At 36.0% G+C, this 16,589-nt stretch overlaps 1 protein-coding gene across 2 annotated transcripts in view; it reads right to left on the bottom strand.

The window, feature by feature from the left end:
• The window catches only part of LOC308198585 (uncharacterized protein), a 54,148-nt gene that overhangs the window by 18,312 nt on the left and 19,247 nt on the right, over positions 1 to 16,589 (bottom strand). The window contains exon 3 of one of the 2 annotated variants that reach the window (XR_013954022.1): positions 384 to 482. Coding sequence is in view for 1 of the 2 variants with exons in the window: in XM_080601327.1 (XP_080457453.1) it covers positions 14,743 to 14,834 (92 nt within the window). In the remaining variant the exon portion in view is untranslated. Of the gene's footprint in view, positions 1 to 383; positions 483 to 14,742; positions 14,835 to 16,589 lie in introns of both variants that reach the window. The other variant, XM_080601327.1, reaches the window with a different exon arrangement.

Here is a 16,589-nt window from a genome sequence, read left to right as displayed (position 1 = left end):
TTAATAATAATATGTTGATTAGCCTCCTGAGCATTATTTTTATTTCATGCCCTTAATATTTTCTTAGTTTGATCATAATGTTGTTTATACTGGCTATCCATAAACTTAGCTGATCCATCCACGGGAAATTGGGAATAACTATAGTGAAACAAGTGAAATCGTATTGTTTAGGAACTAAGTAATAGTATCATCCACTCTGCTGTCTTCAAGAGTTTGTAACCCAGATGCAAATATGCCCTCTGGGCTGAAATATGTCATTAGTTTTGAGACCAAAATTATATTGCTTCAAGTCTAATTTTACAAGTTGTTTGCAAAGGAAACTTGATCTGCAATAAAATGTAAAGAAATTCAAGCATTCAGGAAGACTCTGAAAAGATTATTACCTTAAAGTCCTGTATTTTCTTCCCTTTAGGTTTAGATCTTTCAGATCTATTCAGCAATTCTCTTCTGTAATCTGTGTTTAGGTGTTATCCCAACATGCTCTATAGTACAGAAAAAAAAAATACTTATGTATGTATGGGCTTGCAAAACATATTCCAGCATCACCATTTTTTAAAATGAGTTGCAAGTTCACCTCTATGTCAAAGCACGCCTCTTAAATGAATATGTCCAAAAGAAAATATTACTGCAATACACAAACCAAATCTGAAGAGAACTGAATATTCTCAGAACTACAAAGTGGGGTTTTAATATAATAGTGGTCTTATTGCTTCTCCCATTATAGTTGCTGGCAACACATGCTGGAAATTTTGAATGAACTCTTTTAAGTTTTCTCTTTCAATGTTTCTTCAAATGTTTCAAATCCTGAAGTAAGGTTTATAGATGTATTGTTAGATTATATTACCCAGATCAGTATTTTTTTGGCTAAGTATTTCAAAACTCAGGGAAAAGCAAGAAAAGTTACCTAGGAGATAGAAATCCAAGATTCTGTGTATGCTATGACCTAAGGAGTGTAATGTTAGATCCAGTTAAGACAGAACTTAAAATGGCAAACAGATGCAGGTATTCTGAAGCTATCTTGAGTGCAGATTTTTAATTTTAAAATTAGATATTATTAGTGGAAAAGTTCATTATTATTTATCACTTTGCACTGTAACCCTAATGTAGTCCTAATGTTTCACGGCAGCATTTGTTGAGCTTAGTATCATGCCAGTGGATTGTGGAAAACTGGAAGATCAAATTGATGGAAGTTAGGCCCGTAATATATGGAAAACTGGTGAAAAAAATATTAAAAAATTGCAATTTATATTGATGACATGATACAAAGTCAAGATTTGAATAGCTGACAAACTGCCAATATGTAGGTGGGAATGCAAGCTAAAAGTTAAAAGAAGAAGTCTCTCAGGGCACAATGAGAGACTATAATAATCTGCTGTATGTACCTCCATCAGTCCTAACCTCCAGAACCAAACAATTCTTCAAGAGCTGCATAATCTGGAAGCATGATGAAGACTATAAAAATTCAGATCACTCAGATTCTTCCCATGTTATTTTTAATTCCTGATATTAGAATGAAAAGGGATAAAGTCTGATTCAGAATGGCAGGTTGAAAATACTGCATGTTTCTAGTATGCTCCTTTCAACTGAACCTTTACAGTAAAACTAGTTTTTAGACTTTATGTAGGAATTTGTTGTTGGTGCCTTTTAATGAATGCTTGTTTATTTTCAGATGATTACATGAGAACAGAAATACTTTTATAACATAAGTATTTTTAAAAACAATGTATACTATTTTTAGAATTAGAACTGTGAACGTTTTCAGGGCATGTGTTCTTATAAATAGTAAAAAAAAAAGTGCTCATAAAAGCTGTGCCTCTCAGCCATTACTGTTACCAGTTCACTGTTTGGAGAATGAGTTCTTACATTTAACATTAAAATAATTTTCTTTGTAAGGATTTTCTTCAACCCAGGGAGAACAAGAGAGCCAATGGAAAAACCTGATGTAAATTAAGGTTGAATTCTGCCCAACTTTTTGTGCCTTTGTATTTCTTTTGATAATCAACCACTGGGAAGCAAGCCCTTGCCTGACGTTGTCTATTTATAAATGTTGAAGCATTTCACTCAGTGTCACCTCAACTGCTGTCTTCAGTATGGAAAACCAAACACCTTAAATGTCAATATAGATAAAGTTAATTTCAATGCTGTACTGAAGAAGGAAGCTAAAATGGTTAAGTATGTTGAAGCTGCAGTAACACATTTCTTCTTTCTCACGGTCAGTGCACAAGAAGCATAGACTGGAATTTGAACCAAGACCGCCTGTTAGGTTGACAAATCCTACATAATAGGCACATACTGTCCCTCTAGCACAGCTTTTCTCACATTGTGGAAAGTAAAAAGAGATATTCACTGAGGTACAAAATAGAACCCTCTCCTCAAAACCTTTGGAGGAGGTGTTTGCAGCTTCAGACAGAGATCAGGAGATAAATAATAGAGTTCTCTTTAAAGGTGGGTCACAGGAAAAGTAGTTTCATAAACATGGCTCTGTTGTTTCATTATCAATTTCTTTCTTCTGTGGAGATTTCAATGACTTATTTCAAACGTCAATCTCCCACCATTTTTCAGATTCTAACCCAGTAAAACAAGGATAATAAATCACACTGACATATGTAAGAGTTGGTTATCTCTCTATGTGCTCTTCGAAATACTTGCATTCATTATTAGAGACTTGTAATGCTGTAGCTGAATGCAGTTTTTAAACAAACAACCAGAATCAGATCAGGAATGAAGAACACTCGTAACACAAACATTATGTCATTAATACTGCAGAGAGAGAAGAATGGAGGTGTCACATAGATTAACTGAAACTCATTGGGCTGGGCCTGTTTTTTCCACCTCAGTGGTAAGATCAATATTCTAGTCAACTTTCCTTAAGCCATATACTATATATATTTTATGACTTGAATAAAAGTTTCATCTTGGTGAAATGAAGTGACACAAGGGAAGGGAATCTGATATTTGTTTGAACCTAGTCCCGGACACACATCAACTTACTGTTACAGTCACTGAGAGCAGGTTCCATAATGGCATTTGGAGACTGCCTGGAAGCTCAGGCTGGAGGAGATTTACTATTCTGAGAAATATACTGGAAAGGGCTACTCGTTATGTTTACAACAAGGCAAGTCATAAACCTGCATCTTGTAACACTGTAAGAGGCTCCTTGGTAAGAGGTTAACATGCAGGCTAAACATCACCTGTTACTTACCCAGTTTGAGATATATTGCAATGTAGAGTTTAAGTAAGATTAAAGCATCAGATAATATTAAAGATGAACAGAGAGAGAACAGTATTTTTTTCTAATGTCTTAGACTGAGTGGAACATTTGTAATCGCATGGCTAACTGTAAGTGAACACTTGTTCATCTACATTTCAGAAATGTGTCCAAGCATTATGGTATACAATAGAAACAATTATTTCCTGTCCAAAGCACCACTCCCCAGAAAAAAAAAAAAAAAGAGAGAGACAGACAGACAGACAGGATTCTTCTCAGTTTCCTAAATCACAAGAATCTTTTTGTTTGTTTTCATCTAGTTTTATTGTCTGTACTGAGTATGGTGTTTTTAAAAAAACAGTTCTCTGTCAACAAACCTTTATTTTTCTTTAATCCTGATCCTGTGACCCTGCATCTAGAAGCATCTAGAAATTTTAAAGCTACAATAATATTCATTCTAAAGTCAAAGGATAAAAATGCAAGATAATTGTGGCTAATAGCAAATCACTCTGACTTCAAAGATTCTAGGATCTGACTTTGTGTAAAACATTAGATCACCCAAATAATGACATAAAAAGACTTGTCCACTGTCCAAATGAAATTAATAAACTGTTTATAGGGTATCAACCTATTACTGCCTCCACTCTATTTTTGATCAGAAAATGCTTAGCCTGCATGTTTAGCAATTCCAGATTCAAGGAGATCAAAGAGGAAAGTAAATCTCAATGAGCAAGACCTCTTATAGCTAATGCTGACACTACTTGCTTTGTATATTAACTGTGACACATTCAGATATCTCTGTTGTGATGTTTTAAAGGAGGATTGATAGTTTCTTTAGTAATCAGTATTGATTAGTTATCAGTTAAATCATTACTGTAAACATAGAGCTATTTTGAAAAAAATATTCTCTACATACGGTGTTTGAAATGCTCTGTTCATTGGCTTTGTGACATAATTTGTCTCCTTTTTTAAACTAGTTATTTTCTTTACATGCTAGGCTTCCAAAATCATCTTTGTTGACAGCCAAGATTATTTTCTATTGTGGACATTACTACCTGTTTTACTAGCCCCCTTTTTTTAACCGCAATAACTTTATTTTATCCACAGAGGTGTAAGTGACAGGAAACCTGTCTAAGTAAGTTTTGGTTGATGACAACACGGAGAGAGAGAATCCAACTTTGTGGATTTGACAACACTGAAAAGTCTTTTGTAACAAAAGACAATAGTAGTAGATAAGATTATGTAGCAAAGAGGAAGAATATTTGTAAGAAATTTCCTCATTTATAGTTTGTATTCTACAATCCAGACAGGAATTATTTCGAGGCCAGAACAAAAAATTGCTCTAAGAAGGAAATTACTTTCTACACAGATTTGGCAATATAACTGGCTTAAATACTCTCTGTCTCTGTCTCTCTCTCTCTCTCTCATTTTACCTTGGATCAGTTGTTCACTCAAGGCCACTTTTTCAATTTGCAGTGCAGATTCTTAAACAATAGTACCAGCACAAGTGACAGGAATGGTGTACTGCAGCCTAAGAGTGAGCATGAAAATGAATAATTCTTAAGGTACCACTGCTGTAGAAACCCTGGAGTTGTGAAACTGTCTCCCTATTTCCAGAGACATTGAGTTGCAGCTGCAACAAAAGCTGTTAAAATAATACAGCTTTGAAATAACAAAGCTTTACTAATGGTACTTAGGTCTGTATCTGAAGAAGAAACACACACCCCAAACAAAGGGACTCTCACCAAAGGACTGACACAACTGAGGAAAACTTAGGGCTGAAACTGTCCTAAATTGCACATAATTTCAATGAAATAGTGCTACCTCTCCATGAACTAAGGATGCTAGTATTATCATCTTTTATTTATGCATGGATTTAACATAGGCCTGATGCTGTAGCATGGAGTTTGTTTATAACTAAAATAAGTAATAAGTTTGGGGAGTATGCAAGTAGCGGGCAAGTAGAAGTACTACTACAGGCAACCTAGTACTACTAGGTTCTGTATCACATTTAATTGTTCTGAGTGTGCTCTGCAACAAAAGAGATACCTCTAAGTATCTACTATGAACTGGAAAAATCTGTTGGGCTTAAGTCAGGTTCTGTCTCCAAAAAAATGGAAAATTACTGACAATAGCATGTTTTAAAATTGATTGTTGTCAATTGACTGTAAAAATGATTTACGGGAGAAAGTTACTGTAACTGGCAGTTTTCTCTGAAGAATTTGAACTGTAGTTTAATTAGATTTCTCATTCTTCTAATACCAGATTTGGTAGAAATATTGTTTTTAGTAAACAGGCTGGTCGAGTTGAAACCATCAGCTGAATTAGTCTGTATGATGACAATACACAATGCTGTGCATACGTATCAGCTACCTACAAACTCTAGACAAATATTGGACATGACAAAAAGACAGAAGAATCAGAGCTGTAGTTGATTTATTTAAATTGCAGCTTGTTACTAAATTTTTACAAAGCCAATACTAACTTAGAGTTTTTTTAATAATGCTGTGCTCACAGCAACTATTTTGCATGTTTAAATGAGGCATACACTATTGCACACCTATTTTGTCCACTGCCCTGTTTAAAAATCTGTCCCAGTACAGCTTATAAAAGAAGATCCTCACTAAAGTCATTTACAGCTAGTCTACATTGGTCTCTAGGGCTGCAGGGCTTTACAGAAAGTTATTTGCATTTCAAATGACTTGCAATGAACACTGATTCAGACAACTTAAATGATACTAGGAATAATTAATTACTTGAAATAAACCTGTTTAATTGTTAACCAATGGGCTGAATCCTGAGTTGAAGAGGCCTGCTCTTACAAAAGAGTAATAATGTGTAATAAGAAAGTCACAATCTTGCAAATAACATAAAATGACAAAAAAAAAATGACATACTGTAATAGAAGATAGGATCGGCTCAGTTCACTCTGTAATAAAAATGTTGTATAATATTCTTGTGAATTAATACAAGTTGATGAATGCAAAGACTTACAAACCTTGGCAGTTAATGGGCATTAGCTCCCGTCTCTAAATTGACAATCTTACAATTACATCAACTTCAGCGGAGTTATCCTTGATTTATGTGGTTGCAGATAAGGAAGAATCAGGTAGAACGTCTCAAGTGTTTTGTTTGTAATCTGGGACAGAGTTCTAAAAAGCATCTAGAGAAATGACACATCGTCATGTAGGGTCCACTTGTTTTTGAAGTAATCCTTTCTGGCATTTATTTGTACTAGATGTATAACCCCTTTCTACACTAATTTTATCTGGCCAAAACCGACATGTTTATCACTACAACTTCTGTCTGTCTGCCTCTGGTCTGCTTCTTTACCCAGTGCTTCGGACTACTTCTTCAGGCCTTACTCTAAGTGTTTAGACCATGAGCTTCAGACTATTTCCCATCACAAATCTATAGCCATTCATCATTCTTTTCTGCAACTCTTTCCCTAACTTCCACCTAACAAAGTCAGAAAGGTCCATTTTAGCCTTCTTTCATTAAGGACAAATATAATTGCATGGGAATAGGTGACATGACATAAAATTATGTTTCTTTATGAACTGATCCATATTTCACTTTAAACTAATTCACAGTACTTCTCTAATATAAAGATAAATAAATTTACTAAATGTTGCCATTCTGTGTGTGCTAATATTTCTAAGAAGTAACTTGTGCAGTATTTTACACTTATACATGAAAAATAGCCTTTCAAAGCAGTAGCACTTGCAAATTCTGCAGTAACAGCTGTGAAGTTTCTTTGGAAAGATGGTAGTTTTAATCTATAGTGAAATAATATTCAATTTGGATAAGCATCTTTGAGTAGTACCTTTCAGCCACTGGATAGCTTCCTTTTTGTTTGTTTGTTGTTTTTTGTTTGTTTTGTTTTGTTTCTAGCCAATCAAAGAGATCTTTAACCTGCTCATTTCTTCTTGGAAGGATGTTTATACACTATGATCATATTACCCCATAACTTTCTTTTCCACCGTCTAGACACAGTTGCATTTCTCCATGTGGGGATATTTTCTCTGTTTCTTCTCTACATTTTCTCAAGTTTTTCAGGTATCTTTTTATAATATGGTTGTAAGGAACCTTTTTCCCCCCTTCTTTTAAGTTCTTACAGTTTAAAGATGTTCTTTCTCCGCTCCATTCCATACTCTCTTTGCCTCTTTTGCAAATTGAGCAAAGTATGTTTCAGAAGCATAGTTTGGTCCATCAGGAATAACAAAGCATAAGAACTACATAAAACTGCACACTCAACAATTCATGCCTCTTATAAATGAAGCTTTTTCTAAAAATGTGACAGACCCATAGGGGATAATGTTTTTCTGAGCTCCTGTGAGAGCCATAATATCCCATTTTGCATTCAGGCAGTCTTATGAGAAGCAAATTCCCTATAGACTCATTTGAGTATTTGAAAGCAGCGGAGAAAACTCTTAAACTTCTAGTGGCACTGAACTTAGGCACTGAAATCTGCAACTATGCACTTGAATAAATATTCAGGAACTGAATAGTATAGGATAATGTTAATCCATAGATTATTTCTCTCATCACCATGAGTTTTGAGTTCTCAATACCAAATGCTTCAATTTCTCAGCAAAAGCAAAACCCTCAAACCACTGAAGTGCTATGGAGCTTTTTATTAAATGTTTCAATTATGCCAAAGCCTTATTTTCCTAGAAGAGTTATCAAAACAAGATTTACAGAAAGCTGTATGGCTGAGTACCAACAACTTCTACTGTCTCCGCTGAAAAACAATGAAGGCAATGCTCATACTGCTGTTTAACCTATCGTGAAAACATGAAGAAGCCCATAAGGGATAGCTAATGTAACATTGGATACAACTGGATGAAAGCCAGAATTCTCCAGTCCTATTATGCATGGAAGACTTGTCAAGGTCTGTTCACTTCATACAGTTGATATGTTACCATTAATAAAATAATTATATCCTCTGAAATAAATGGTATCATTTAAGACCCACCTGACAAAGGAAAACAGAGTTTTCAGCTTTTTCTTGGCATACCTCATATTGGTAAATGTAAGACTCTTCTGACAAAATATTTCATCACAAGCACACGTTTATCCTCAAAAGAATCAGAAGATATTACACTTTTGAGTTCTCTTGAATGAGCAAAAGCTTAGAGCAAAATGAATGAACCTAGATTGCTTAAACTCTCACAGCATCAGAAAGAGTTTTGCATTATGTTATAAAACAACTAGCTTCTAAGGAGACTTCATTTCCTGTTTTAAAGGTAACAAGAGAATAGTTTCTATTACCTTCCCTCCCCAGGTGGCTAATAATATGTATCTATTAAAATGTTTTTTAAAACAGTCCATTAAATTCATTGGCCCCTATTCAGCAAGGAATTTAATCACATGTCTAACTTTAAGCATATGAGTATTCCCATTGCACTTGAGGAAACTATTCACATGCTTATGATTAGGCAGAATCTAAGAATCCCTTGCTGAATCAGAACAATACTAAGAAAGGTTTCAAACTTGTAAACATTCTTGAAAATTAAAGCAAAGGCTAATAAATATGCTGGTAGTAATCTGTGTTAACCAATACAATGTACCTTTAAAATGAAAGGATACTGATGGTTTATGGGGGACTATCCCTCTGTTTCTGAAGCATGTGTTCAACATCTCCACTGTTTTGGTTAGATTTGGTTTAATGTACAGACTTCTCACTTGGAGGACAGCAATTTTCTGTCTCTCCTGATTTCTACTTTCCCTGAAAACCATTTTTTTTCCTTCCAGCAGGCTTTCATTGATTGTAACTGCTGCTATTCTTTCTTAAAGTGTAGCAATTTTTTTGCCTATGATTATTTCTCCCAATATACAAATGCACTGCATGTGATAAGGATAATTAAATAGAAGATTATCCTCATATATGTTCTGAGTAGGGTCATGTGAAAATATTAAGAAACTGAGTAAGTTTACACTAAAAGCCACCCTTCAATGGGTGTCTACATATACGTCTGTTTTTTACAGAAGATTAAGGTCGCTTTTTTATATTTGCTTGCTATAACTGGACCTTGAACACTTATGCCAGCTAAACAGTTTTACAGTAAACAGGCAGACAGGCTAGATGTGGCCTGGCATTCCTCTCTGTTTGGTGGGATACCTTTTCCCTGGCACTCTGCTCTATGCCAGGTGAACAGATAGCATTTTGGAAAGGATCTTGTTGCAGCATTTCATAGTATTAAAGCTAAACTGTGGGCACTTCAAAAGAAAAAGGGTTGATTTTTGATCTGTATCTTTCCTTGTCAGCCACTGCCTTAGTAAAACAATACAATAATGAAAAGTCAGCCAATTTAGGTAAGAAGAAATGTGATTGACTGAACATGTGTTTTTGTCATGCATATGTATGACAATATGTCTTACAGTTGGGCTTCCAGAACAAGGAATTGACTCTGGCAAAGGCTATGCAGGCTTCAGCCCCTAAAAACATCATCCAAGTTCCACCATATACATGTGGGGATAAAATAAAATCAGCTGTCCCCCTCTACTTACTCCAGAAAAGGAGAGGTGTACACTTTTGAGAAATTCAAAGAAATATTATGCTTGGATTTTGTAGAGTTTAGGGGGTTTGTTTGTGTTGTTTGTTTGTTTGGTTGGTTGTGTTTGTTTTTTTGGGGGGGGGGACACTATTTCAGCTAGAACCTGTTTCTGTAATCTCATAAAATGCAATTTTTTAAAGAAGAAATGCAGGTTGCAACAAATTTATTCCCTCCTATTATGCAAAGACAAGGAGAATGTAGATGGATTTAGAGAAGATTAGGGCACTCTGATTTGTGCAGTACTAGCACAAGGATTAAAAAAAATAGATAGTGGTGGCTTCACTAAAAATACGTGTTCTTGAAATCTTACAGTTCCCTCTTCACCCAAAAAGGAAAGGAGTGTCCTGTTTACAGAAATTCAGTGTTGTTCAACACAATTTTCCACCGACAGTAAAAAAAAAAAAAAAAAAAAAACACAACAACAACAAAACACCTTGGCAGGTCAAGAGGAATTTCCAGCCTGCGGGTTTATATTAAACCTCTTCTGCTTCTGATTACAGATGGTAGAGATGCTCACAGCATACTCTTTCCCCCCTTACCTGAAACAAGAAGGAAAAACACCTTGATGCTAAATTTAAGGCACCTTTCTGGGCATGTGGAATTCTAACAACTTCATATGTATGTTAAAAACAACAACAAAAGACTAGTGCTATTAAGTCTGTAGTGCTCTTTTAGGAGTACTCTGAACTGCTGTCTCCACATTCACTGTTCCTGAATTGCAGGTAGATAAATTGTAACTCCTTGTCACAATGGTAAGAACCTTTGCATGCTAACTTTTTAAAAGGCAATTCAGCATTAATTCTTGCCCTGTATATGGTCATGGCTAAGTTTTCTCTTTTTGCACAGTCCTGCATAAGCAAAGCACAGAGATACCGGCTGGTCCTTGAGAAACAGCCAGGAACTATTCGATGACCTATAAGATTCTTCCAATTGCAGTTGTAAAATCCCGCTAGCAAATGCTTTATTTCAAGTGTTTACTTTAAAAATGAAACTACATTTCTATAAATGAAACTCTCCGTACTTGATACGTTCTAAATTAAAAGTATGACACAGTTGCTAAAAAGTTGGCGATACCATTCATTTTGCCTACTGCTTTTCTTTCAAGATTTGAAACACATGCACCCATCTCCCTCTCCCCCAACTCTGATGTCTGTTTGTAGTTGCAGTGGGTGGTCGCAAACCTGTAAGAGGACTACCAGAAGAGAGCCCTCCCAGGACTGGGAACACACTGCTGGACTTCCAGGAGAATGTCTCCTTGAAGGAAAAAATGGCTCTGTATCAGGCTGCTGTGTCCAAGGCAGAGAGCAGCAGCTGCTTTGCCAATGTAAGATACCAATGTCTCATTACCTTCTTAATTCTGCATTTGCTTTGTGCAGGGACAGATTGTAACCTTCTTTATTTCTACAAGCAAGCTATCAGATGGATCACGGGGTGGATCAAAATTTAAATCTGAAATTAGGAAAACTACATAGCAAACATAGTCATCCATCAGTCTCTGTCTCTACCAAATGAGATTTTTCATGCTACATGCCTTTGGTCTTTTGGACAATCCCCTTTAATTCATGGAAGTAGTCTTCTTTTTAGTCCACCTTTGCCTGAACTTCACTTATGAGGACCGTAGGCATGAGAGATCAGCAATGCAGTTATCCTATTTGCTCATGATGACAGAAAGAGGCAGTTTCTTTATCACAATAAATATTCTCTATCGCCCAATAATAAAATCGTATTCAGGAGCGCAGTGAGTTTAGAGCTCTTGCTGCTCAAACTGAAGAATTTGAAATTACCACATTATAAAATAGCAGCCATTCAAGATAAGGTACAGGGAGAGGTACCTTTTTGTAATAGAATTAGCTAACTAAGGCACAGAAATACTTCAGGACACAAAGTATATTTTTACCATCTCTGAAAATCCTAACTGGAAGTTGCAGCTCAACCATCTTGTTATCAGGAAACCGAGGCATTATGCTGGCTTGGTACAATGCTCGAACAACAAAGGCCTCTGTTACACTGGAATTTCAGCGTACAGGAAGCACGCACCTTTCTCTTACTGTAAACTAGGCCAGAGTTAATTCCTGTCAGTCAGGGTGCAACAGAATGAGTCTGATTCAGCTCTAAGCCTAACCAGACAGCATCTCTGTCTATATGTGAGAAGAGCTGTAGAAGGATTCCCAGTCTTACCCTGCACTTTGGTCTTTGGAGGAGTGGTTTGCAGCAGCTGAAGTGACCTGGGGGCTCAGGTAGCCCAGAAGCCACTTAGTGGAAGCAGCCACCACCCACGCTCACCTTCTGAGTCCAGGTGTTTTCAAACCACACAATTCCTGCCCACTGACTTCTTTATTTCCTAATTGCCTTTCAGTACTTGCAGCAGATTCCTGCCGTTCTTTGGTCTGGGAAGGTTCAAATTCCCTCCTCCCACAACTGCCAACAGTGCTGCCATTAGCTCTCCCTCCTCAAGAGGAAGAACTGTAGGAAGCCTGACCCAACTGAACTGTGCTGAGAACATACGAACTGCTTCATTTGCATTCTATGACACCTTGCCCTTTCTTATATTAAGTATATTAAGTTCCGTTAAAGGAAATCAATATGTTTCCTTAAAGGACGCGTAATTGCATTTACCTACTCTAAATATCTCCAAATGGCTCACAAGGTGTGCCTGAAATGTTCATTTACTAAAGTAATTACTCTCTGCATTCACATATCCATGTATATATAGGATTGTGCCATCTTCATCAGTTTTTTAGGATTTGCTTACTTACTCATCAGATGTTATGTACTAAATTTACTTCTTTTTTTCTTTTTAGCAATTTTTATTACAAGATAATTTTGAATTACTGGATGTTTTATTTCCTGCATATTGTTTAATAGGTTCAAATACTTAAAGCTTTTTTCTCATACCATCTAAGAAGCAACACACAACGGACATAACTGAGACTGTGAGGGCAAGGGCACTCTTCTGACCTTTGTCACCATTGTTGGTGACAGAAGGTGAAGAAGGATCATCTCACAAAGGCCTGCTTTAAGCTCTCTCTACTTTTTTCAGCAATAGCTACTGAAAAAATACAGAGAGGGCCAGGTAGCAATAGCAAAGGCAACAGAACTCAGAACATATAATTAGAAGATGGAACAGCAGAGGATTGCTCTGAAGTGATTGCTACAGGCAATCAAGTACATGGGAACTATTATGTTGGTGTTAAAGATTCTGGTCAAACATGCTTATTTTTTCAAATATAGATAGTCCTTTAGTTCTCCTAACCACAATTTATGGCTCTTGTGCAGTAGTCTATGAACTTGCCAGATATGCTATTTATGACTGTCTGTCTGCTGATAAGTGTGTAATTCTTGCAAATAAAGAATATTACATGGCTAAAAATATGTGACTGACCCCTAAACTTCAGAGGAAACCACTGAGGCAGCAGGTTAGGCAGAGATGAATATGCAGCTATACCAGCAGGATCTATTTCACACAGAAGCATTTAGTAATTAGTGTTAAATATATTCTAGAGTGTAACATTTCAAAAGGACTTGATAACTTTCAGATCCTAATTATGTAACAAAAAATAAAAAGTCCTAAAGTAGGCCAATAAGATTTAACAATTAATCTAAGCAGTATGTATATGTTATGCATTTTGATGATAACTGTAAAATAATTGTGTTACTACTATATCTATTGTGCATACTAATGTAAATTCATTTGTACTATTGAAATAAGTATAGTTTACAGACTATACCAGTTGAAGTTGCACATAAGAGGGTACAGATATAACTAAGTGCTTCCAAATTCTCCATTTTAAATTAATAAGAATTATAGTGTACTGCTCTTAAGTAATTAAAAAAAAAAAATCAACTTGTGGAAGTATGTTCTTACTGCAGATGCAAAATAATTGGCCTTATTTTATCACTCCAGATTTCAGAGAAAACCAAGTCCTGCACTGTGCCTGGAGGCCTGGCTGCAGTGCGGAAACAGTTTGAGAAAGGGCAGATGACCTCTTCAAAGATCACCTTTGCTCACTCCCAGCACCAGCACAAATCTGCACAGGTAACGATGGCATTTTTAGTACTAAAAGAGATATGCCCTGCTAAAGAGTTGGTGGGAAAAATATGCTTCATTGAAGAATTTTCATTATAATTAAGACAATGTTTCCACAGTGTTCATATTCTCAGAATTTTCTCTTTGAGGATATACTACAGTACACATGCAGCAATCTGCATGTCTAAAAGCAGATTTATGAGATAACAAAACAAACAAAACCCACAACCACCACAGTTATCAGAAATGATGCAGTATGCCACGTCGAGGATACACAATAGCACAGTTGAGCAGATTTTATCTGGAGGATGGCTGTTGTGCTCTTGTTGCCTAAGCAAAGAGTAAATTAGCTAGGTCACTGCAAACAAGGACCTATGAAAAGTTTATTTCTTTCTGTGAGAGTGTTTTAACCATTGTTTTATGGGGACTTGCTGGATCCTCACCAAGCCATGTTTCTCCACTCCTCCATGATTCTGGAGCTAGTGAGGGCAGTCTGGTCCACAGTACAACTGCACTATTTTGCAGTGATAACTTCTAGTACACAGTAATGCTGATAGCAATATTTCTTACGGTGGGAAAGAAAACAAATATTACATGAGTCCACCTGAATTTGTACAAACCCTAATCTATTGCTGGGTGATGTGAACTCCTTCATTACAGGGAACTCCATCTTACATAGTAGTAATGTTTTACTGCTTTTCAATTGAAGAGATGGAGGAGTATGGAAAAAGATGCACAAGTAAAAAGGAGGAATTAAAAATACACTATAACTGTAATTAATTTAAATGCTGAAACAAGACCACAGACTAATCATCACTGTAGTGATTATTCTACAAGTAGTTTAGTCTAAAAACTGTGAAATCCTTCTATTAAGGGTAAACATGAAGGTAATGAAGGTTGTGGAGTCTCCTTCTCTCGAGATATTCAAGACCTGTCTGGACACCTACCTGGGCAGCCTGCTCTAAGGAACCTGTTTTGGCAGGGGGGTTGGACCCGATGATCTTTCGAGGTCCCTTCCAACCCCTTCAATTCTGTGATTCTGTGAATGAAAGAAATGCTTGAGTAACCTAAGAACGGAAGAGAGACAGGAAATTAAAGAGAAATTAAATTCAAGGTCACAATAAAAATGAAGAAAGGCAAATTTCAGATTTCAGGAAATATCAATTAAAAAAAAAAGGCACAAAAGCAAAGACTAACTTCCTTCAAAAAACAGCTCTTCTGACTACCTAGTTTTGGGTAGACACTAATTTAGCTAGGCAGTCTTACTAATTACAGTAAAAATTAATCATAAAGAAAAACACAGTGCAAAAAATAATCCTAAATGACTTTTTTTTGCCTGGACTTCAGGTATTCTTTTATTAACAAAGAGACTATTAACTTTGTTGCTTTATAGAGGTTTACACTTGCAACTGGCATGAATGCTAATAGGAGATACTCAGTTATCTTACTGACTAACTTCATGGTAAATATCTGTGTAAAAACCCGAGAAAAAAACTTCTTCTCAGAAAAGGACGTAAATTCATTTTTGTTCTATTTTCATTCATATTTTTCCCTTTAACTTTGACTTCTACTTCAAATACATAACTTGTTTGCATGTACTTTTCTGGTGAGGTGTTCCAACCTTGCTGCCATTTACTGGATGAAGAAATGCAGAACTGTTTACAAAAATGATGTGACTTTTTCTCTTACTTAGAAGCAGAGTTTCATTCCCGTGATATGAAGATGAATTCTTCCTGGCCTAACAATGAGGTTTAGTTCTCTACAAAGCCACTATGATGGTTTCATTTCTTCAACAAAGACGTGACCTCTAAGCACACTTATCCATGTGTGTCCTATGTGTCTAGTTGAGAACTTTCTCTCAAATCATCAGCAGAAATGGTCATGTTCACAGGAAATAGAATCAGACTATATAGAACAGCTTTTAAATTTAGATTAAATAACTTACTGCAAGACCATAAAATCCCATTTATATCTAACATAACTGCACTCTCATTGAAAATGGGATTATAAACTTAGGTAGCTGAAAGATTATTCGAGGTCACTGAATCAATTCTGGGGCAAAATACAGAAAACATGTTGTTTGAACACAGATTTCCAGAGCTGGATAAATCCAAACCATTAATCAAAGCTTAAATAAGAAAGCAATTAATTTTTTAAACAGTAATCTAAATTGCTGAAAATTTTACCATACTCAAATATTGCATAAAGAGTGCATGGGTTGTTATTCAAAATATTAACATCAAATATGCAAGTACTATTTAACTATTATCTTTGTTTTTCTCAGGCCAGTCATCACTCATAACTCTCTTCATTACAAGGAAGATTTGTTTCTAGTGAAAGGTGCCTTATTATTGGTAGAAAGCACTAAAATCTTGTCCAAAATGCTGAGCAGTACTGAAAGCTGACAGAACTGTGATGTGCTCACAAACTCAACCTGATTGTTTAAAGACCTGGTCTTTAACTTGACCACAGATCATGAACACCTTTTGTCCACAGCCACTGGGCTGAGAAGACGTCATGATCTTCAGTGTTACTGTTCTGAAAATGCCAGCCTGGAGTTGTTTGCTAGCTCGCAGTCTGGAGTACAAGCTATGTTTGCATACGGTAGAGCTGCTCAACATGAAGCTGAATGACCAACAGGCTGATATGTAGAGAGAGCAAAATAATTACAAAAAATTTGGCCACAATATTCCACACATCAAACCCACAGGTTGCTGTTCTTCATTGCCAAAATAATTAGATGAACAGTATAAGCAGAGCATTAAATCAGTGATTTAAAACAAAAACAAAAAAC

The sequence above is a fragment of the Anser brachyrhynchus genome (genome assembly GCF_964034855.1).
Source record: "Anser brachyrhynchus genome assembly, chromosome: 7".
NCBI lineage: Eukaryota > Metazoa > Chordata > Aves > Anseriformes > Anatidae > Anser > Anser brachyrhynchus.
The sequence above is the reverse complement of the archived record's forward strand: the minus strand, read 5'-3'. Positions and strand labels throughout refer to the sequence as shown.